The 21,336-nt window shown below is 49.2% G+C and overlaps 7 protein-coding genes across 7 annotated transcripts; 3 read left to right on the forward strand and 4 right to left on the reverse strand.

Moving 5' to 3' along the window:
* Positions 1-477: 477 nt before the first annotated feature.
* Positions 478-1,170, forward strand: N7525_006963 (F-box domain protein; the record flags this gene model as incomplete). The annotated part of the gene is made up of 1 exon (XM_002567478.2): positions 478-1,170. One exon carries the CDS (start codon positions 478-480, stop codon positions 1,168-1,170), a length of 693 nt encoding a protein of 230 aa, XP_002567524.2.
* Positions 1,171-1,883: 713 nt separating this feature from the next.
* N7525_006964 (phosphotransferase family protein) lies at positions 1,884-3,652 on the forward strand (the record flags this gene model as incomplete). Its single annotated transcript, XM_002567479.2, has 3 exons — positions 1,884-2,243; positions 2,310-2,697; positions 2,772-3,652. Coding segments are annotated over 3 exons (1,629 nt in total), but the record flags the coding sequence as incomplete, so codon positions are not given.
* A 1,493-nt stretch (positions 3,653-5,145) lies between these two features.
* Positions 5,146-7,184, reverse strand: N7525_006965 (uncharacterized protein; the record flags this gene model as incomplete). The annotated part of the gene is made up of 3 exons (XM_002567480.1): positions 5,146-6,822; positions 6,884-7,048; positions 7,104-7,184. The coding sequence occupies 3 exons, from the start codon at positions 7,182-7,184 to the stop codon at positions 5,146-5,148; spliced, it is 1,923 nt and encodes a 640-aa protein (XP_002567526.1).
* A 1,633-nt stretch (positions 7,185-8,817) lies between these two features.
* On the reverse strand, positions 8,818-9,396 carry N7525_006966 (uncharacterized protein; the record flags this gene model as incomplete). The annotated part of the gene is made up of 1 exon (XM_002567481.2): positions 8,818-9,396. One exon carries the CDS (start codon positions 9,394-9,396, stop codon positions 8,818-8,820), a length of 579 nt encoding a protein of 192 aa, XP_002567527.2.
* Positions 9,397-10,170: 774 nt separating this feature from the next.
* Positions 10,171-10,461, reverse strand: N7525_006967 (uncharacterized protein; the record flags this gene model as incomplete). The annotated part of the gene is made up of 2 exons (XM_002567482.1): positions 10,171-10,299; positions 10,366-10,461. 2 exons carry the CDS (start codon positions 10,459-10,461, stop codon positions 10,171-10,173), a joined length of 225 nt encoding a protein of 74 aa, XP_002567528.1.
* Positions 10,462-11,863: 1,402 nt separating this feature from the next.
* On the forward strand, positions 11,864-13,498 carry N7525_006968 (putative hexokinase; the record flags this gene model as incomplete). The annotated part of the gene is made up of 1 exon (XM_002567483.2): positions 11,864-13,498. The coding sequence occupies one exon, from the start codon at positions 11,864-11,866 to the stop codon at positions 13,496-13,498; it is 1,635 nt and encodes a 544-aa protein (XP_002567529.2).
* An 876-nt stretch (positions 13,499-14,374) lies between these two features.
* Positions 14,375-21,262, reverse strand: N7525_006969 (type I polyketide synthase; the record flags this gene model as incomplete). The annotated part of the gene is made up of 5 exons (XM_002567484.2): positions 14,375-15,205; positions 15,267-15,587; positions 15,646-18,219; positions 18,274-20,500; positions 20,568-21,262. 5 exons carry the CDS (start codon positions 21,260-21,262, stop codon positions 14,375-14,377), a joined length of 6,648 nt encoding a protein of 2,215 aa, XP_002567530.2.
* Between the last annotated feature and the right edge of the window lie 74 nt (positions 21,263-21,336).

Consider the following 21,336-nt stretch of genomic DNA (forward strand, 5'->3'; position numbering starts at 1 on the left):
ACTGGAGGTAGATCCCAGAATAAAATAAAGGAAGATATTTATCAGATAGTGATCATTCCACTTAAATAATTGGTGATTTGGGATCCGTCTGAGATAAATAGCTCTTGAACAAGAGAATAGGTCCCAAGCCCCAGTCCCTCTTCTACTTCGAGAGAACTGATACTTATCTTTAATCCATTTAGACCTGGTGCCTATTGCGTTCCATGTTGGAACAACATGTGCTCTTGTAAGCACCAGTTATATGCCGAGCTAACTCCAAGCTGGTTAGTCTGTAGAAATGCTCTGCGATATTACGAATGGGACCAGGGCGTTTTGTACCGCCATATATTGTCACAGGCCCAAAGTACTACCCCGCTCGAGATGGCATCAACCCCAAGTATCCTGCCCAAACTCACAAACCTTGGAATATCCCAGATCCACTTGTATTTGCGGCTCTTGGCCCTCGAAAGGGACATACATACAATAAGCACCGCTATAATGTCGCAGGCCTCGACCATATGTGATCTCCCAACCGAAATCTTACTCATAATAGCTCATCATCTTGATGCGTTCAGTCTCATCTGGCTGCAACGTTCCTGCCAGCTCTTTCGTGGAACAATACCCTCCCCTACTCACCTCGAGTTGATTGATGCGGAAATTACTCGATTCGGGTTCCAGAACGATTTATACGCCTGTCGGGATTGTCTTCGATTGCGACCCAGAGCAAAATTTGCGGATAACATGGTGAAAAGGAAAAAGGCCAAGCTGAGAGACAATGCGACAGAAAGGTGGTGTGTTGACTGTGGTCTCAACCCGCGCCCAGGCACCAATAGATACACCGCCGGCAATATCATCACCATTTTGGAGAAACCATATGTTATCTGCTTAGAATGTCGAAACTTCAGAGAGGCAGCTTCAGAAAACGGGAAACCGTTAGCTGTGTGCCAAGGTTGTCGGCGATTTACAAGGGCAATCGAGGAACGTGCGGAGGCTGACAGAGCACGGCGGGAAAGGGCCAGACTGCGAGCTGAACAGGCTGAACGAAGAGCCAGAAGACGTGAGGCGTGGGGCTCAGCTTCCGACAGCGATGATATAATCCCGCCGAGTCCTACATTCAGTGAAGAGTATATGGATATAGTCCAGGCCGAAGCTGATATGTACATGAACAGCCCCGGGGCTGGTTCTGATTAAACATACCTCGATAAGACTGAAAGCTGCGTTGGGGTTTGTTGGAAAGAGAAACCCGTGGACAATGTCGAGACTTCCTTAAGACCCTGGCTATCTTCCAAGGTGGATGTGCAGGACAGCGATAGGCTCTCACACGCAAATCGTATAGTTAATTCATGCCTGATCAAAGTTTGCTTTAGAGAAGCACGTTATTATGTTTGAAATAGCGTCTCCATAACCCAGACATAGAAGGCAATAAAGGTTCGGGCGTATTCCGCACATATCTAGAATTAAGCCCAACGCTTAGATCCGTTCTGGATCCGCACCAGTGCGAATAATGACGCGGCCTCCAGATTTAGGACCACTCGTCGTCACCCTCACGCCGCACCACCTGTTTCACTTTATTAGCTCTTGTTTCTGATTTATGTATGCGCAGGTGTACTCCGTACGCGTCTATCCAAATTTATTTTCCTCGCCTGCTCCGCCGCGTTTCTAGTTCGCACGGAGGGCGATCATGTACTAGCGATGTGGACATTGGACAAAGAACAAGGTATCAGAATAATATGTAACTAAATTTGAGGTCGACATGGATTTTGTACAACCTTGGAAGGTTGTACCTGGCATCATGTGATCACCGTTAATATAACCTCCAACTTGGTTTTTCCCTCCGCATTTTGAAAACCTCATGATGCAAGGGCCACGCAAGGCTTTCAAGCTGTTCAGTGGACATCTCAGATTATCTATGGCTTTCAGAGGAGATCAGCGATTACTTCAAGCCCGGCCTCGCTGTACGAATCACAGACAAACCGAAACAACTAACACTTTTTTTCCGCTACACCTCTGGTCGTTGGCTATACGATGAACACCTACAATTTGAACGACGGTTTGTCAAATTCGACGTCCAAGCCCTTCAGCAGGTTGCCAGTAAAGTACTTGGCGCTCAGTGTGTCCAGATGACCAAACTGCCTGAGGGGCTATACAACAAGGTGTTTTCTTTGAAAATGGAAAATGGAGAGGAGGTCTTGGCGAGAATTCCGAATCCAAATGCTGGTCATCCTCAATATTGCGTGGCCAGTGAAGTCGCCACGCTTGATTTTGTGAGTGCAATCCAGTATCCGCAACTTATATGCTGAGTTGGCTAATCGCAATAAATGACACTCTAGCTTCGCAACATCCTAGGTATTCCTGTTCCCAGAGTTCTGGCTTGGAGCTCTCCGTCTTTGCATCCGAACACTGTTGGTACCGAGTATATGCTCATGGAGCGGGTGAAAGGATACCAATTGAGCGAAGTTTGGGATACCATGTCTGAAGCTCAACGCTTTGGTCTGGTTAAAAATCTCGTGGAGATTGAGACGAAATTGGCAAAAATGGAGTTTACAAAACACGGCAGCCTATACTACAAGGGCACATACCTGCGTGGCGGGAATATCGATCCAGGTGAATTGCCTAGCTCGAAACAAGGGGCTACGGCGAAATTCGTAATAGGACCAACAACCGAGCGATCATTTTGGGAAAACGAAAAGCGAGAACTAGATATTGATCGGGGCCCATGTAAGTGCATCTGATCAAGCATACTAAGCTCTATTTCTTCAGGTGTGTGTTTGACTAATGACCTTATTTTAAAGGGGAAACTGCCCAGCAATACCTTTCAGCCGTCGTAAAACGTGAGATTGCCTTAATCCGGAATGGCCCTAAGAATCCTGAAGATTTCTCGTCCCTTTCAGCAAAGACAAGGACAGCATGTGAAAATCATGTTCGGCTTCTCGAACAGTTCCAATCTGTGCTCCCTTGCATATTACCACCGAAAGAATTATCTCGTCCTGTACTGCTGCATCACGACCTCCATTCAGATAATATATTTGTGGACAGCAATGATCCAACAAAGATATCAAGCATAATTGATTCCCAGGCAGTATACTCCTCTACGCTCTTCATGCAGGCAAGATTTCCCTCGATTTTTAATTGCGATGACCCGTATCCATGGGGTGCTGTTCAACCTGAATTACCAGAAGATTTCGATACCTTTTCACAACCAGAAAAAGACCTGGCCAGAGATAGACTTGACAGGGTCAGATTGAAGAAATTCTATGAATTGGCATCGAGGAAGTTTAATCCGCTTCTTGTGAAGGCCATGGATGCCATGAGGAATGACGATGACCCCGCAACTTTCATATTCCATATCGTCGGACAGTCTTCCCTAGATGGTCCGATCCCGCTCAAAGAACTTCTTATACAGATATATGAAAAGTGGGACCAAGTAGCGGAAAGGGGAGGCTTGGGGATACCATGCCCAATTTCATTTTCGAAAGAAGAAATTGTCGAGAGCCGTCAACAGGTGGCTGCGTGGGCGGACGCATATGCGGAGTTTGACAGCCTGCGAACGCAAGTGATGGGTAAGGATGGTTGGGTCTCACATGAGGAATATAAGGAGGCCATGAGCAGGTGGGAAGACCACAGAGCTACTTTTGAAATACTCCGAGAGCGATTAGAAAAGTTACTCTCGTAAGTTTACTCCCAATCGTCACGGCTCTTTGTAACAATACTATTAATAAAGATAAAGGAGGTAATATAAATAAATAATACTCTTATTTCTATCTAAAGAGTCCTTGTTCTTAATAATATAGGAATATCTATAGGTGCTTATCTTAGGATAATTAGGCAGATATATAGTATCCATGGATAGTTATTCGATAGTTACCTAGGTAGTTATAGTCTAAAGTAAGACTATCTTGTTAGCTGAAGCACCCTGGGTGGGCGCGGGCGCTCAGTGACCGCCCTCTGGACTCAAACGGCTAGACGGGCGGTGCCGAGGTCTAGTTTATCTTTATCTGAGACCCGACACTATTGAGGAGCTAACTCTGGCCAGCACTTGAAGAACCCTCCGCATAAAAGCAACCAGTGCGTGCTAACCATTTGTTACTACTGCGTATTCTATCACACTATGGGTCCACCCTGCCAACTGCTCAGCTGCGTGAGAATATGCACCTTCGTCACATGGAGTCAATATGGTACGCTTGCAGACCGCAGAGCACTTTTGCAGCGACATGTCTCATTGTGCTGCTGTGCATATTGTACGAGCCACATGCTCCGCATGCTCTCAGTCATAGTGTCCAACCAATGGTCCAAGTTTCCCTTAGCTATCATGCCCCATCTGCATTCTGGACTGGTCATATGTAGGTGACCTTTCGCCGATAAACCATCCAAAGTGGAGAGCCAAGAGATGCTAGCTCTATGGGTAGGGAAGAAGAGTGGCGCTTCAGTCACTACATGTTTGAGCATGGTATAAGTTATTCTCATTGAAGGGAAAGGGACTTGATAGCAAGGGTCTTAGGATAGGGCTGCTAATAAGGGAGATGGAATGATCGTTTCCCGAGAGCCGCCGTGGGGTACGGCTACGGCTGACATCGGAAATTCTCTCCCGTCGATTAGCTTAAAGGCCAACTGTCCTGCCTAGGCTCGATGATTGCCTACAGCTGCCCAAGGCAAATCAATAAACAGAAGAAAGAAAAAACCCTGTGCTGATTAGGTGTCATCGCAATGATCGCATTTGTCATGGGCTTGGAATAGTCGATGATAACGAACTGATATTCCTATCTGTGATATTACACAGAATGAAACATTGAAGAGAAATGTACAGAGGTCAGCTCGAGTACCAAGGGGAAACGAAAACAGTATGTAAAATAACCCGTAAAAACGCAGAGACGTTACTCGAGCGCAGCCTGAGAATATGTACATGTCAAGAACGGAATGAAATAACGCCGGATTGGGGGGGGGGGTATGATATGCATGGAACGATCATGACCAGAATGGTATGTACCAAATGGCTTCAGCTAACCCTCTCTATTTCTTTTCGTTCCTTTCGCGGTCTTTGGGCGTGCAAAGCACAAGCCCGGTCTAGTAATGTTCGCAGGTAAAGATTCGAAACAATGCAAATGCGAAATGGGACAAGATCTAGTGCTAATCATGCAAGATTAGAAGCGACAAAATATGTCAAAACATTCAAGGCCGCTGGTTGGAAGTCAGGTGGATTTCTTCCACGGGGAGACCCTCTTCAGAGGGGACGTGTTGATAGCGGCTGATACGGCGGGCACGGAGGTACCGCCAGAGGGCGTATCCAGCTCCGCCCAAAGTACCGGTTAAAAGGATGAATATGAGGAGAGCGCTAACTCCGCGGACGACATCGTAGGCCTTGTAGACGGCCTTGGCGACCTCTTTCGCGTCGGCGTATTGGGCGCCTGAGCGATTGCCGGAGCCAGTGGAGGTACTGCCGCTGACCAATTCGGCCGCTTCGCCGTTGGTGCTGTCAGCAGCAGACGTCGAATCCGCGTTATCGTTGGCAGCGACGATGATGGAAGGGTCATCAGGACTAGGACCGGAGCCATAACCGGCCCAGCCGGCCGCTTTCCAGTCCGGTGGGGTGCTAGTGCGCATGATTCCAGAAGTGTGCATGACATTGCCCTCGGCATCGATGGCCTCTGCAGAAACAAAGTCCATAAAGCCATCGGCGATGAACATGGTCTCGAAGTCGGTTTTTTTGGTGGTGCCGATGAGTACGGAATCACCGTAGTCGTAGGCCTTCGCGTAGAACTTCCACTGGACGACATCGGTCGCGCCGTTCCAGCTGACATGGATGATAGTCGTCATGTCCTCGTCGCGGGTGCCGTAGACGGATGCGACCAGGTCTGGAGGCGCAGTGGGGCGACCAGTGAACTCGCCCTTATAAGAGCGGTAGGTTGAGTACCGATCTGACGAAAACTGGGCAGTCATTAGAAGATCGCCGTTCGACGCATGCTCGCTGGAGTAACCGCGTTCGCTCCATCCGATAAAGACGTTTCCGTTAGGAAGGGCTTGAGCGCTACCGCGGAGTCGGGTGAGACCACTATCGGGGCGATTAATTCGCTTAATCACCTTAGCGGTCATAGGGACAACACCCGTGTCTAGCTCAACGAACAAAACGGAGGAGATATTCTCGTCATTGCCACGCTCGTCGGACGCATTGTTTAGGAACGAGAGAACGTGGTGAGTGCCGTTTGACGAGACAAACTTGACATCGTGTTGCTTGGAGAAGGTGAAGTCCTGCTCAAAGTCGCTCTCCGTTCCACCCAAGCGCCACGCGATGTTTCCATCCCGGCCAGAAATCAAGTAAATGGTATTGGTGAACCGCATTGAGATCAGGTAGTCGCCGGCCTCATTCTTGTCGACTGCATTGATATGCACGTAATCCCAACCGGGTGATCCAGCTGGGCCGTCCGAGGCGTGGAACATGTTCGACTCGGGAAGAGCAATATTACCGAGTGAATCCCACTGGACCAGAACCTCGCTGGTTTCGACATCCACCTCGACAAACCCACCAACCGTGACCCAACTCTCTTCCGTTGGGCGTCCGAATTCGGCTAAGTTGATGGGCTGGGAACGATATGTGCAGGCCAAGGCGGTCTTTCCGCCGTCCATAATGTTGAATTCGTGCATGTTGAAATCGTGAACATCGCTAGGAGCCTGGACCTCTTTTTCCACTTCGTAATGGCTGTTTACAATGGCACCATGGCCCTTTTTGGAATCGTCGTATTCCCATCCCACAATGAAGGACAGATAAGGGTCATCGTCGATGTTGTACACTGGCTTGAAATCGAAGACATTATGATTGTCGTACAAGGGTGCTCCAGCCCAGATAAGGACCTGTTACGCCAGAAGCCAGTCAGCTGGTCCTTTTTGACCGGGTTTTGGGGCCACGACGTACGCCATTGTCGTCGTAAATGTAGGGTCCGACTTGGTATTGTTGATATTTCAGGGTGGGTTCATCTGGGGAGATTCTCCCATATGGTGCAACGAACCAGTATCCGGGGGCCAGCCGCTCGCGGTCGTAGTGTTCAACCTCCCATTTTAATGCTCGGACCTCAGGTAGCTGGCTGACTATTAGGACAATATTCCCCCAAAAAAAAGTCACAAGTTCAACCCACCGTCACAAAAGACATCAAGTCCGAGTCATGACGCTCTGCAACGGCATTACCCGAGAACAGGAGTAATGCAGCCCAAAACATGACGGGTTGACTCTTAAAGAATGGCTAGGAAGAGTCAATCTTCCTGGAATATAATAAAACAAAGGTAAAAAGGAAATGAATGGGGAGCGAAGAAGATCGCTACATAAGAGCCGACGCTAAACACAAAACATTCAAACGGTCGTCAGTGGCACGAGTACGGAGTAAAGAAGGTGGAGACGACGCTAGGCAATTAAGAGGATATAAAATCCATCTACTCCGAAATTAAAATTAAGATTAGAAGAAAAAAGAAGCCAGAGCGCAAGAAGAAGCAAGAAGCCAAAGAGGAAGAGAAAGTCGCTGGAGCCGAGCAACGTAATGAAATGTCTTGGCATTTGCTTCGAGTGGAGAAGTCATTCGTCGTTGGCCCTATAAAGTCACAGGGCTGCATCTCGTTCCCACAGCGGAGTTTGTTCTCCTCTCGTATATTCTTTTTCCGACGGGGAAATATACACGGAGTACTTCAGTACTCCGCATGGAGTATCCATTTAATCTCTGTCCAGGAAAATATCACTGATGGCGTGGCCTGCATGTCGTAGTCGGTCTACGGAGTACTTTGCGTACTTTGCCTTAAATGCCATGAGGAATTTTCTCCGTTTTAACCGATTGGACTGACAGGGGATCGTCCAGGGGGCTTGGCATTCTATCCCAACTTGGTCAAGGATACGTCGAGTTGTCAGGGGTTTCTCCTATTTCCGCTCCATCAGAGTTGATGATCGGCAGATCCTTATATCAGAGACTCTATTCGAATATTTACCGTCTTCCAGTTCACCTTTGACTTTAAGCCGTGAAGTATACTTTAACCGCAAGAACCGTTTTTTAAAATTTTTCTTCACGGAAAAAAAAGTTAATGCTGTGCTTTGTTCTCTGCCTTCTATGTTAATTCCGAAGACGCGTACTCCTTCCTCGATTGGTTCGAGTGGCTCGGCCAGGGCATGAGGCAAGCACTTCCGCACCCGCGATACGCAACAAGTTCTCAGTTCCAAACAGATTCTCTTATCTGTAGGGCCGGCGGCAGTGCCTGCCGGACATGCTCAAGATCGAGCCAGGATAGATCCGTCATGCCCATCATGCGTGCTTACGTCAATGGCCAGCACCCGCGCAAGGGGGTTGTACAAGGCGCTCTCATGAGTATGAACTCGGCCAGCGGGTTTCGCAGTGTTGGAGCTGGACATTACTGACGCGGACGCCGCACATATCACCCAATACAGCCGAAAAGTTGAGCTATTAATGGGCTGAACGATTTCGCCGAAGGCCGATTCGGCCGTTGTGGGCACGTAGGTGGAATCGCCTCTTATCTGGGCCCAATGCGCGATGCCGGAAAGAGAAATCAAGAATGTCAGTATACTACGGTATTTCGGCATCTTCGACGGTTATACATAAGGAAAAAGAAACCAAGTGATTTTCAATTGTCGCACCCTCTTCTCGTGACTTCCCAAACTTGGCGCAATCGTTTACAGTAAACTTGAGCGGCCATTCATGGATGGGTTTCTTATGGAAAGAATTGAACCGTTGGAATTTAGGGCAAATACTATATTTCCATTAATATGGCCTTGTCCACGTCGAGCTACCCCTGCCACAAGCACGAAACCTGTCGCAACAAACCGAAGACTGTTAATCTTCAACCCCACCCAAATCAAACCTTCTCAATATCAGACCGCATCTGTATGTACGGAATATAACGACCTTCCCAAGTCACAACTCTCGCAATGCGTCTCGTTCCTCGCGGGTAAGCCCCCAGAACCAAATATACCACACCTTTCGCAAGCCTCGTACCTAGCAGAGCCTGGTACTCAGCGGTATTCTCCTCCCAGACACGCAGCCTATCATCTGGCCAACCAAGACCATTCGCTGCCACATAGAGACTCTTCTGCACAAACAGCATAGTCTCCGGGTTAATAATATTACACTGGAAGACATACTTCAGGTCCTCGATCGGGTGCTCATCTTGGTAAACGGCCTGCGCTATTTGCGCCCAATATGCCGAGTCAGGCCGGAAGCTATCCATGGCGAAAATTACGCCTGGCCCTGTTTGTAACGTGTAGTCATTCACCCAGTACTGTCCGCGCGATATTCCCGCCTTCCATAGTACGATCTTGCGGTAGAGCTTTTCTCCCGAAAGCCCCAGTTCGACGGTTTCTTCATAGATTTGGTCAGGTGGGAAGTGTCGTTTTTGGTGTCGGATTCCCCATCTGGATTCTGTCATATTTTGCATTGTGAGCTGTGAGGGGGTGACTGGACAGTTTTGGCTGGGGTCCCTTATCCATGAAACTCTCAGGGCCCCTGTTTTTTGGAGGCTGCCATACTTCAATGGTGGGGCGTGTTCTGTTGGTCGGAGAGTGGTAGTGTCGGACATGACCAGAGATTAGAGAGTTTGATTGGGAACTGCACTTCTAGGGGTTTGGAATTGGCATCTGCCGCTGAACGTGGGATGGGATGGGATGGAAGAGGGAATGGCGGACTGATGCATCGTTGATATACTTTTTTTTTCGTCCTATAGCTAAGACAAACACATGCCAACTATGAAGGCTGGCCAGAAAAGAAACGGATAGAACAATGGGAATTAGACGTCACTAGTGGGAGCTGAAAGACACTCAAAGAACGGCGAGACAAGGTAGGCAACATTGTCTTCAGACATAAAGGTATCTCGGATGTGCGATAATTCGCCGAGTCAAAGATGCGGACAAAGGAGAATGGACGGTATAAGATCGGTATATAGTCTATTGAGCATTGAATATCAACACCTATGGATGGTAAGATATCGTGGCTCATTGTTGTTCTAGGAGCATGTATCCTATAATTTCTACGAGCAGTGCATCAACGGTGCAAGGGTTATTCTTTTTATGCGAACCACATATTCCTATTCACTCAAGAATGCCCTTTCGTTTTGCTTTGTTACAGTGTTCGGATAGTGAGCGACTCGGTGGCCATGTTGATCGGCGTAGATGACCTACAAGATACATTAGTTAAGAAGATCGAGGACAGCGATCTAGAGAACCATGGGAATGACGATCATGAATAACGAAAAGGATTGTCTCGCTGATGTCGGACTTGCCTTGGGGTAGCTGGGCACACCCTCACGTTGGGCACCGGCTTCATCCTTGACGATTGTTTGGACCTGCTGAGTGGTCAATCCATGCCGGACTCTAGCAAAGATGAAAGTTTATGGATGCAGGAATCCTACCTTGCCCTCATGTGACCCGCCTCTAAACGTGGTGTTGACAAAGTCACCTTCATTGATATTGTTGCCTTGCTTGTCCTGTATCTCCTCGACAGACATGATCCCGATCTCGTTTAGACCCAATAACGGTAAGAAGACCTATCGAACTTGTCCATCGCCGGGTCGCCTCTTGTCTTTTTGATTTACCTAGATAGGTATGATGTGATATTTGCAACATAGGTGACGTCATTTTAGTTTACTGGAACATCGCCAGCAAAGTGGGATTATAGAGATTTGAAACGAGAGGGAATGTTGATCCATTTGAAGGGTATCATCGTGATCGATAATGGCAGGTGGTTGACACCGGGTTGGACAGCATGTTCAACGCTACGCGGTTGATGAGGCTCAAAGGGAGGACCCTGTTACCTGCACAGGGTGACAGGGGCAAAGTCTATGTGGATACACCAAAGTATCAGACTATGATTCTACAGTTCTATAGCAATATAGAGCTATAGAGCTAAAAGGAGAAGTATATCCGAGACATAAGTTGCAACACAGAATAGAATGCCCTTAGTACATTAGATCGGAGAAGATGTTTCAGATTCAGCCAAGACAAGAAAAGAAAAGAAAGATGTTTTTCTAAGGGGAAATAAAAGAGAGGTGAGTTAAGTAGAAGATTTAGTTCCACATGTAACCGTCCCCCCAGTTGGGCCGACTACCACCGTTGCACTCAAGGGGGTCATTGAGTATGTATGGGTACATTGGGAATGTGCTCGGTATTATATTCTTGTGTTCTTATATTCTAAATGATTTGGAGTATTATTCTATCTAAGGAATATATTAGATCTGGACTGTATGACTATCAACTATTAACACTATTACATACACTATTAACCTACGTAGGTTCTATAAAGTAAAGTAATACATATACAACAGCACATGTAACTCCACTCCACCCATTACTACAGGTGTGGTGTATGTTGTATATGGGATATAAACTGTATATGAATGGTATGGTATGAGAATGGCCTTTTTATGAACTGTTAATGACTCTTCTAAAGTGACTGTACAATAGCCAAAAGCAATAACCTCCGTAGATTTATTTCCTGTCACCTGCACAACATAGACATAAATTACCGTTACAGTACCATACCCATGCACATTGCGACATCGCAAGGGCTTTTCCCCCAGTTGCACCCGCGGTGACACTGTCAACTCAAGAATGGGCCAATGTTGATCCATGCTTAGGGTCAACACCCTTCTTTTCCTTCTCTTCTCTTCTTCTCTCTCCTTTTCACTTTCTCCGGGTGGGGAATTACTGCTTCACTCCCACCGATCCACTCAAAACACAACTCCAGTGGGAGTGTCACATCGGCTTGCACCCCCCCCCCCCCCCCCCAAACCTTAGCTTATAACTTCAGATTGTTCTTCTTTTATCTCATCTGCTCCATGATCAATCATATTTCAACATAGTGAACTTCGATCCCGGTTCGCGACCTCCCCTCTCCTCCCTTCCTCGACTATGTCGGCACCACTGGTCAAGGTGCTACACCGATTGCAACAGTTATTCCATAACGTGGTCGCCGCCCTCGAAACCATGATCCTATTCCCCTCGCTGTTCCGCGGCCTCTCGCGACGCCGTCAAAAGACTTTCCTCGGTGCCCATTGGAAACGACGCAGCCTCGATGACTTCGCCGAGGAAGTGGAGACCTCGTGTTCGACGCCGCTGTCAACGCACAACATGGTCGATATGTCCGAGAAGATACGCGCACAGTTCCGGGATTGTTTACAGAACAGCCCATGCTGCATGCTTCCATCCTACGATACCGCGCTTCCGGCTGGCTCGGAAAAGGGCACATATCTAGCATTGGACGTGGGCGGGTCGACGTTTCGCGTAGCTTTGATTGAATTGAATGGCCGGGATGAGGAAGTGCGCATCTTGAAAGTATCATCTGTACACATCGACGAACAACTCAAGATGCTGGAAGGAACACAATTTTTCGATTGGATGGCAGGCCAGATCGAGACCATGCTGGGGGAAGTTGGGTCAGACTACGGGCGTGGCGATGTACCGCTGGCGATGGGGTTGTCCTGGTCTTTCCCCATTGAACAGACGTCACACAGCAGCGGGTTGGTGATCCACATGGGTAAAGGATTCAAGGCCTCCAATGGTACGGTAGGCCTGGAACTGGGTGATCTCCTTATCCAATCATGCCGCAAGCGCAATTTGAACGTAGAGGTTGCTGCTATCGTGAATGACAGCTCAGCGGCTCTACTGTCGCGTGCCTACGTCGACCCCAAGACCCGCATGTCTCTCATTTTGGGTACCGGTACCAACATGGCGATCCACTTCCCGGTGCACGAGATTGGTATGTCCAAGTTCGGTGTCCGTCCGGAAGGCTGGTTCGACCATGCTAAGCATGTTCTTATCAACACCGAAATGAGTATGTTCGGTGGAGGCGTACTGCCTATGACACGGTGGGATGACATACTGAACCGCGCACATCTGCGCCCAGACTATCAGCCGCTCGAGTACATGATCACAGGTCGTTACTTGGGCGAGATTGTGCGTCTTATCATCGTCGAGGCAACCGAGACCACGCGCCTCTTCGGTGGCGAGCTACCACACTCCATGCGTGGACCCTATACCTTCGACACAAGCATCGTCGCCTGCCTCGAGGATGACTCCTCTGCCTCCCTTTCTACCTCCGCCGCCCTCCTACAAAAGCACCATACCTTCCACACCCAACCCTCCGTCGAAGACCTGCGATTCCTGCGCCGCATCTCTCAGACAGTCTCCCGCCGTGCCGCTGGATACCTGGCGACAGCCATCCACAGCATGTGGTGCCTCCGTAACGAGGTGGAATTCCCTGCAACTCGATCCACCGCCGACTCCCTCGTTAAGGAATCACCCGAAGTCACCGTCATCGAGAGCGGAGACTCCGATAAGAGCCTTTCCATCGCCTGCGACGGTGCCGTCATCAACAAGTATCCTGGCTTCCGTGCTGCCTGCCAGAACTATCTCGATCAGTTGACCGAGGAAACATATCCGGGCGCCGGATGCTCCATCCGTCTTAACCCAGCGCCTGAAAGCGCCATTCTCGGCGCGGCAGTCGCAGTGGCTGTGTCTGTTGCTGAGAACCCTACTCAGCTGTAAATCTGCTAGTTAACATGAGTGATGCATGAACCCTACGCGGAGCATAGATCTCTGGCTGTCTCTTTCGTTGTGATTTTCTTTTTACCATGTCCATCGGTCCATCGCCGCATGATATGTGATGGGTTTCCGTCTGGGCCTTTTTGTTTTCTCATCTGCATGGGCATTCCCGGATGGGAGTTGTGGAGAGAGCGTTTTTCTTTGTTCGCCTTTCAACTGTCGAATTGTTTAGCATCAACAGGGAGTTTCTGGTTGGAATCCACATGGGCCTCTCAATATGGTTTTCTGTTGGGATCTTTGATCCTGGAGTTCGATTTCGTTCTTCTCATCATTATTAACGGGTTTCACGGTTCCTCGAATTCAAAAGGCACATTTGATTTGTCTATTCTCCTCGTTTATTCCCGGCCTAGTGCATTTTCCTTTACCTCTATGCGGAAGCAGGCTTAGAATATGGCATGAACTGAGTCCATTATACTCTTGCCATTTCGGTCTCCTTGAGGTCTTCGTGCATGTAATGCTGCAGGGCTATCCCAGAAGGAGGCAGATCCTTACTTTGTCAATAGTAGTATACCCAATCGCAGGTGCCCTTGGTGACATGTCGTTGATAGGAACAGCCGAGAGAACGGAACGCTGATCGAAAAACAATATCCCTAGCATTGGCAGTGGGAACAAGCAGCTGCGAAGAAATGACCTATATTGTACCTTGAAATAGTTACTGTCGTACGAGTGCATCCGGACTGAGTAGTGCAACATACAGACAAATGGCGGGCTAGAAATCTCAAAATGAAAACAATATGCAGATAGTTAGGGCACAACATATGGAGTATACATAAAATCTAACGGCTCGTATACTGCCGCACCACCTATATTATCATCCTCTTACTCAGCGCGCATATAGGCCGGAGATTTGTTGAGGATAATCTCAGCCAAGGCCATCAAACTGCCACCAGACAACAACTCAAGAACTTGCACATTGGCATTAGCCTCACGGGCAATCCAGTTACGGATCTCAATAGCCACTAGCGAGTCAAGACCCAACGAAACCACTGGAATCGAGGGATCCATATCCTCCAAGGAGAGAACAAGCACCTGTGCTAACTTCGCGGCCAGCGCGTCGTAGCACACTCTCAAAGCCTCCTCTTTGGATGAGGCAGCCGACAAAGTGACATGCAGCGGCACAGACGGGCCGTCGTGCTGTGAGCTACTTCCTAGTGTGCCCTTGGCGGCCTGGTATAACACGCTGAACCTTGCATCCTGGGCCCAGAAGTTGTTCTCGAGTGAACCCAGTCGCAGTCCTGTGATGCAATGCCCAGAGCAAGATTGGTCGAGATCACCGGTCAAAGCGGCTGCTATCAACGCCAGGACTTCCGACTCGTCGATGGTTTGGCCGCCGATATTCTTCATTACTTCCTGGCGCCGCTGGAAGTCGGTGTCGGCTAGGTAGCCGACGTCGCTGACTGCAGCTAGGTCAATTGATGTTCCTGGAAGATCAAGGGATTTGCGGTATTCTATGAATCCATCCAGGAATGCATTTGCTGCGGAGTATGCTGCCTGTCCGCGATTGCCGATGACGCCGGCCACCGATGAAAGGGTGATGAAGAAATCTAGTGGGGAATTTATCAGCGTGTTATGCAGATTCCAAGCTCCTTCTACCTTGCTGCATGCTACGGCCATGAAGTCTTCAAGAGACATGTTTTCGAAGAGCATGTCCTAAGTGGGTTAGTATTTGAAGATAGATAACGTGAATAAGTCCTGAAAGTAGGAAACTTACACGAAGCACCATCGCACCGTGGATAACACCACGTATAGGGGGAAGGTCTTTCATCTCTTCGTTAACCAGAGCCTCGACAGACTCCTGTCTGGTGACATCGCACGCCTTGACGAATATCCGCACTCCGAGGGGAGCTAAAGTATCAATCAAAGCCCGAACCTTGTCATCAATTGCGGCTCGGCGAGATACAAGCACAATGTTCTTCGCACCCTTCGAGGACATCCACTTGGCTATGCTTCGGCCTAGACCACCAGTACCGCCAATCAAGATGTAGGATGCATCAGGTCGCAGGAGAGTGGAGCTGGTCTTGGGAGTAACAGCCTGAGGAATAAACGATTAGACCTGAGTATGTAATTGCGGATAATGTGTTTTTGGTTACTTTGACCTGGTCACCTTCATTAGGAACCACCACGATCTTACCCATACTCTTGCCAGTCTGTAGAGTACGGAATGCCCTCTCGATATCAGAAATTCGGTAAGTTGAAAGTGGTAGAATGGGATGCACCGATCCCTCGCCAATCAACCGACAAACGTCACTCAGGAGGCGCTTCATCAGCTGTGGCTTGAACTTCCCAACCTTGGTGAGATCAACCGATGAGAATGTGACGTTGCGCTCAAAAGGCTGCATTTCAAGGCGAGTATTCTTCGTGATATCAGCTTTGCCAATCTCGACAAATCGTCCGAATGGCGCAAGGCACTCCCAAGTCTCGCGCAAAAGATCGCCTGCTAGGGAATTGACGATGACGTCCACGCCGACCTCACCGGTGGCTCTGCGGATGCCGCGAGCAAAGGATGTATCACGGCTATAGAAGATGCGGTCTTCAGGAATACCGTACTGGCTCATTAAGAACTGTTTTTTATCGGGGCTTCCGACTGTAACAAAGATATCTGCACCGATCATATGCGCTAGCATTATAGCTGCTTGACCAACACCACCAGCACCGGCGTGGATTAAGACCCGCTCGCCGGCTTGCAGCTGACCAATGTCAAACAGGGAGTAATAGGCAGTACAGAATACAACGGGCACCGTGGCTGTCACCTCGAATGACATGTCGCCTGGTATTTCCGCGGCGCTGGTTTCAGAGCATCGTGCGTAGGTCGAGAAGCAGCCTTCTGGCATGGCCATGACTCTTTGACCAACCTGGAAATGTCTCACCTTTGATCCTACGCTGGAAACAATGCCACTGCATTCAATCCCAATATACGGCTGTGTAAGCTGGCCCATGGAGACCACAATATCTTTGAAGTTGAGACCGCTTGCTTTGACCTGAAGCTCGATCTGGTCCTCGCCTAGTGGTAAAGGATTGTCGTCAGCAAAGTAGAGGGAATCGAGAGAACCGGGATTGCCGATCCGGATTTTGAAGCGTCGCCCCGGCTGACTGAATTGTTGGGTTGAGATTGTCATGTCATGAGTCTCATTGTGGACAAAATTATTAGCTGCATCGTCTTCCAGTACGCGTTGGACAAAGAGCTCAGAACTTTCGGACTTGAACTCGAGATCCTTTGAGGGCTGTGTCCCATCAGCGGGCCATAGAGCACTAATGGCTGCCTGAATAGGCCTTTCAGGATACTCCATGTCCCCGGGAGCCAACCCAAGAGTAGCTATCCTGGCCAATGTTTCCGAGCGCAAGGTGCGAGTCAGGCCGACTGTCATTTGAGCATCGGGAGAATCAGTCCGATAGATCCAGAGCACAGCTTGAGCATTGAGTAGCACCTTCTTGAGCTCCTCGAATACATCCTCGGTGAGGTATCGCAGAGAGCTAGCTCCAGTCTGAAGTAGAACAATATGTTTCCGAGAGAAGTCCGTTCCACCAAACGTTCCGACGGAAACCTGACATCCAGATGCGTCGGACAGTGTAATGCTCAATTTATCAGCAATACCATCGGATTTGCCAAAGTGGGTGATGAATAGATCGTGTTTTGGTTTGATGGGATTTCCATTCGCATGCAGGTTGCCGTTCTGCTCTGTATTCCCGTTCGCTTTTGCGTCCCCGGGTGTGTGAGTATGGCCACGAGATTCTGCGAGGCCATTGCAATCTTGAATATCTCCTTCAATGGCATCTTCAATATTGGTCAAGGGATGCCAATTAACCTTATAGCACAGTTTGCGAGTGTCTTCGCGGTGAAAGCCTGGATTTCTGAGGGGAGTCATTACCAGGCCATCTATTGTGATTATGGGCTCTGTAGAGCCATCCTGGGTGGCGAAAAGGTCAAATTTGGTAGGTTCGGGGGAAGGCAAGCTGGGACTGCCACTGCAGTAAGCTTTAAGGTATTCACTGGGTTTGACTGGAACTTTGAGACCGACTGTCATACGCTTGATCATTGTCGGCATGTAAAGCGTGTCCAGGTCCATTCGGCCCAATCCCTGGCCAAGGAGCGGCCAAGCAAAATGTAACAGTCCGTCGAGGAAGGATGGGTGGATAGTCAAAGGAGGTTCAAACCCCTTCGGCATGATACTGCGGGTATCTCTAACTTGCAGATCGCCAAACGAGTGGTTAGGGCTAGAATAGCAGTTATCAATACCCTGGAAGATAGGACCATAGCCGGCTCCTAGATCACTGAGGACCTGGTACATGTGGGACATGTCGAGGTAATTAGTAGCCGATTCCTGAATTCGGGTAATTCGAGCTTTCGTGTACGTGGTTTCAGTCTCGAACGGGCTCGAGATCGCAGCTTCCTGTTGTTTCTGGTTGGAGCAGACCCGCACCTGCCCAGTACAGTGCTCTGTCCATCCTCGTTTTGATGTCCATGAGCAGATACGGAACTCATCCCAAAGATCGGATGATCCACGGGTACCTTCAGTGTAGGGGCGGAGAGTAATAGTGGTCTCTGTATCTGTGTCATCACTGAGCACAAGCGCCGAGCCTACAATGATCTCTCTCAGTTCAAATTGGGATATTTGGATGTCAGCTTGCTCCGCCCGTCGTCGAGAGGCTTCAATGGCCATCACCAACTATTGGACAGTCGGTAAGCATAATCGAGATACTTAATCATTCGTTAAACTTACATAGCCTGCTAGGGGGTAGACGATCACCCCCTGCATCTTGTGGTCCCGGAGATATGGGGTCTCATCTAGGCGGACGATGTTCCGCCACGTTGGTTCCAGATCATTTGAATAATTTGCCAATACTCCCAGGACATCGTTCCTGGCACGATCTCTAGCCGTATGCTTCTGAGAAATACGGGCAACATGCCAGTACCGAGTTCCATGTTGCCAAGGGTAGCGAGGCAAGTTAGTCAAGAACCAACGGTTTTCCACCCCGGTCTTCGGAAAATTTATTGCTGTCATGTTGAGTGTAGCGCCTCGCACATAGGCAGCAGCAGCGGTATCTAAGATCGACTCAGCTGAGTCAACTTTACGAATAATGGTTGGCGTATATGCAATTTTGGAGACGGTGGGACCCAAGCTCTTTAGAGTATCCATGATGGGGCCCTTCATTGTAGAATGTGGACCAATCTCAACAAGAAGGTTAGGCCGCGTGTTATCCTCCGACACAATCTTGACAAGGGCGTCAGAGAACAACACCGGTGATGTCAAGTTCGCAATCCAGTATTCTGGACCAAGCTCAGAAGGTTTCGCGAAGCGCCCAAATACAGAAGAAAAGAATGAGACCTTTGCCGATGGGAAATGCTGAATAGTTTTAATCGCAGCCAGGTAAACCTCAGCAACCTTCTTCATGTGGTCGGAATGGTAGGCAACATCAATCTTCAATTTTCGGTTGAAAAGTTGCCTGTCTCGGAGAACCTTTTCGAGTTCATCAATCGCGGACGCGTCTCCCGACACCGTCACACTGGAAGGACTGTTCACGCAAGCGACGGTGGCGTATCCAGAGAGGGTCTTCAACATAGGCTGGATAGCCTCGCGACTAGTGCCAATGGCAATCATGGTGCCCTTGAGGGACGAGAACGACGACTTGAGCACGGAGGTCATCTGCCCACGCCAGTAAGCCAGAGCCATAGCTCCCTCCAAGTTATAAATCCCTGCAGCGTAGGCTGCACTAATTTCCCCAGAGCTGTGGCCCACGACTGAAGAAGGATGGATCCCCCAAGATTCCATGAGATTGACTAGTGCAATCTGAAGCGCTGTACAGGCCGGTTGACTCAGATGAGAGGAGTGAATCTCAGAGGTGGTGGCGTCCTTTTTCAGCTCTTCGATGAGGGAGAACTCAGCGCCGAGATCTCGTAGGCATTGATCGGCTCGTTTGATAGCCGACTCGTAGACAGGATATTCATGCATAAGGGAAACACCCATCTGCGCCCACTGAGCCCCTTGACCAGTGAAGACAAACGAAACAATTGGAGCGCCTAGAACACGGGATGGGTTGATCTTCAGTTGAGCAAGACGGGTTCCAAGGTCATCTAGCGAGGTAGCTGACACGCCAACACGATACGAGAGCTGGGACATCTTATTGCCTAGAGTGTAAGCAAAGTTGCCGAATAGAGTCTTCTCGAAAACTTCAGGGTGTTGTTCGAAGTAGATACCGAAGTCTTTAATCCTAGTGCGCAGAGACTCCTTGTCGTTGGCAGAAATCAAGAACAGCTTGCGTTTGGGGTCCACCTCAACATCTTCAAGAGCTTCATCTGGGGCTTTGTATGATAGCGGTGCTTTTTCAAGAACGGCATGTGCATTGGTTCCTCCAAACCCGTAATTGGACACGCTAAGGTATTTCTTGCGGGAAGGCCAGGGCCGCGTCGTCGTTAGAACTTTCATATTCCAATCGCTCATAGGAATACCAGGATTCGGCATTTTGAACTCGGCGTTCGGAAGCATCAAGTCTCGATCAAGCATCATGGCTGCTTTAATAATGGCAATTATGCCACTGGCGCCCTCCAGGTGCCCAATATTGGATTTGACTGATCCGATGTAGAGCGGGTTCCTCGGAGCCCGATTCTTTCCAAGTGCCGCATGGACTGCTGCAGCTTCGATAGGATCGCCGGCCTTTGTTCCAGTTCCATGCATTTCTACAAACCCGCATTCCTCCGGGTTGATTTTGGCCTCCCTGTAAACCCGCCGGATTAGCTCTTCCTGGGCCTGCTCATTTGGCAGCGTAATCCCTTGTGTTCGCCCATCTTGGTTGACTCCTGAATGTACAATGACAGCTCGGACAGGATCTTTGTCGCGCAATGCGGCGTCGAGAGGTTTCAGAATTACCACGCCAGAGCCCTCGCCTCGCGCGAAACCGGATGTGGCTCTCTCGTCGAACGGGAAGGTTTTACCTTCATCATTAAACAACCTATATAACTCCAGACATTCAGATCATATGGTTCCGAGCTTGACTTGAAGAGCACGGAAATACTCACTGCGACATGGACATAGAAACCCAAATATCCGGTACAAGGCTAAGACGACAACCAGCAACGAGGGCTTCGGTGGACTCCCCGCTTCGCAAGCTCTGTACTGCATAGTGAAGTGCAACAAGCGAAGAAGAACAAGCCGTGTCCACTGTTATGCTTGGCCCTCGTAGATCGAAGAAGTATGAAATCCGGTTGGATTGCAGTGAGGCCGCGCAGCCGGTGGCTTGGTGCATGGGGATGGTCTCCACATCGCGGACATTATTAAGCTCATAGTCAGAGAAATTACCACCGGCAAAGACGCCCACGTTCCGGCGAGCAATGCTCTCTTTGGGGATGCCAGCGCTCTCTAAAGCTTCATACGCGCACTCTAACAGCAATCGCTGTTGGGGGTCCATAGATGTAGCTTCTTGGACGGTGAGGTTGAAGAATGGAGCATCAAAGTGTGCAATGTCCTCGTCGAGGAAATAGCCTCCTTTTGGGTTGAAGGAACCAACCTTGGACGGGTTAGGGTGGTGGAAGGCTTCGACGGAGAAACGGTCCTTAGGGATGGGCGACCAACCACTTCGAGCTCGGGTGCATAGTTCCCATAGGTCACTAGGAGATGTAACTTGCCCCGGCAGCCGGCAGGCATACCCAACGATGGCGATAGGCTGCGGCGCGCCCTGCTCGCCATGGGACGCACCTTCACCAGCACCGTTCATATTTGTCATGGTAAAAGGTGGAGAAGGTGCAATTGTAACGCGAGCCTAAAGGATTTCTGGGGGCCACATAGCCA

Source organism: Penicillium rubens (assembly GCF_028828025.1).
Source record: "Penicillium rubens strain IBT 27055 chromosome Unknown utg000003l_segment0_segment0, whole genome shotgun sequence".
NCBI lineage: Eukaryota > Fungi > Ascomycota > Eurotiomycetes > Eurotiales > Aspergillaceae > Penicillium > Penicillium rubens.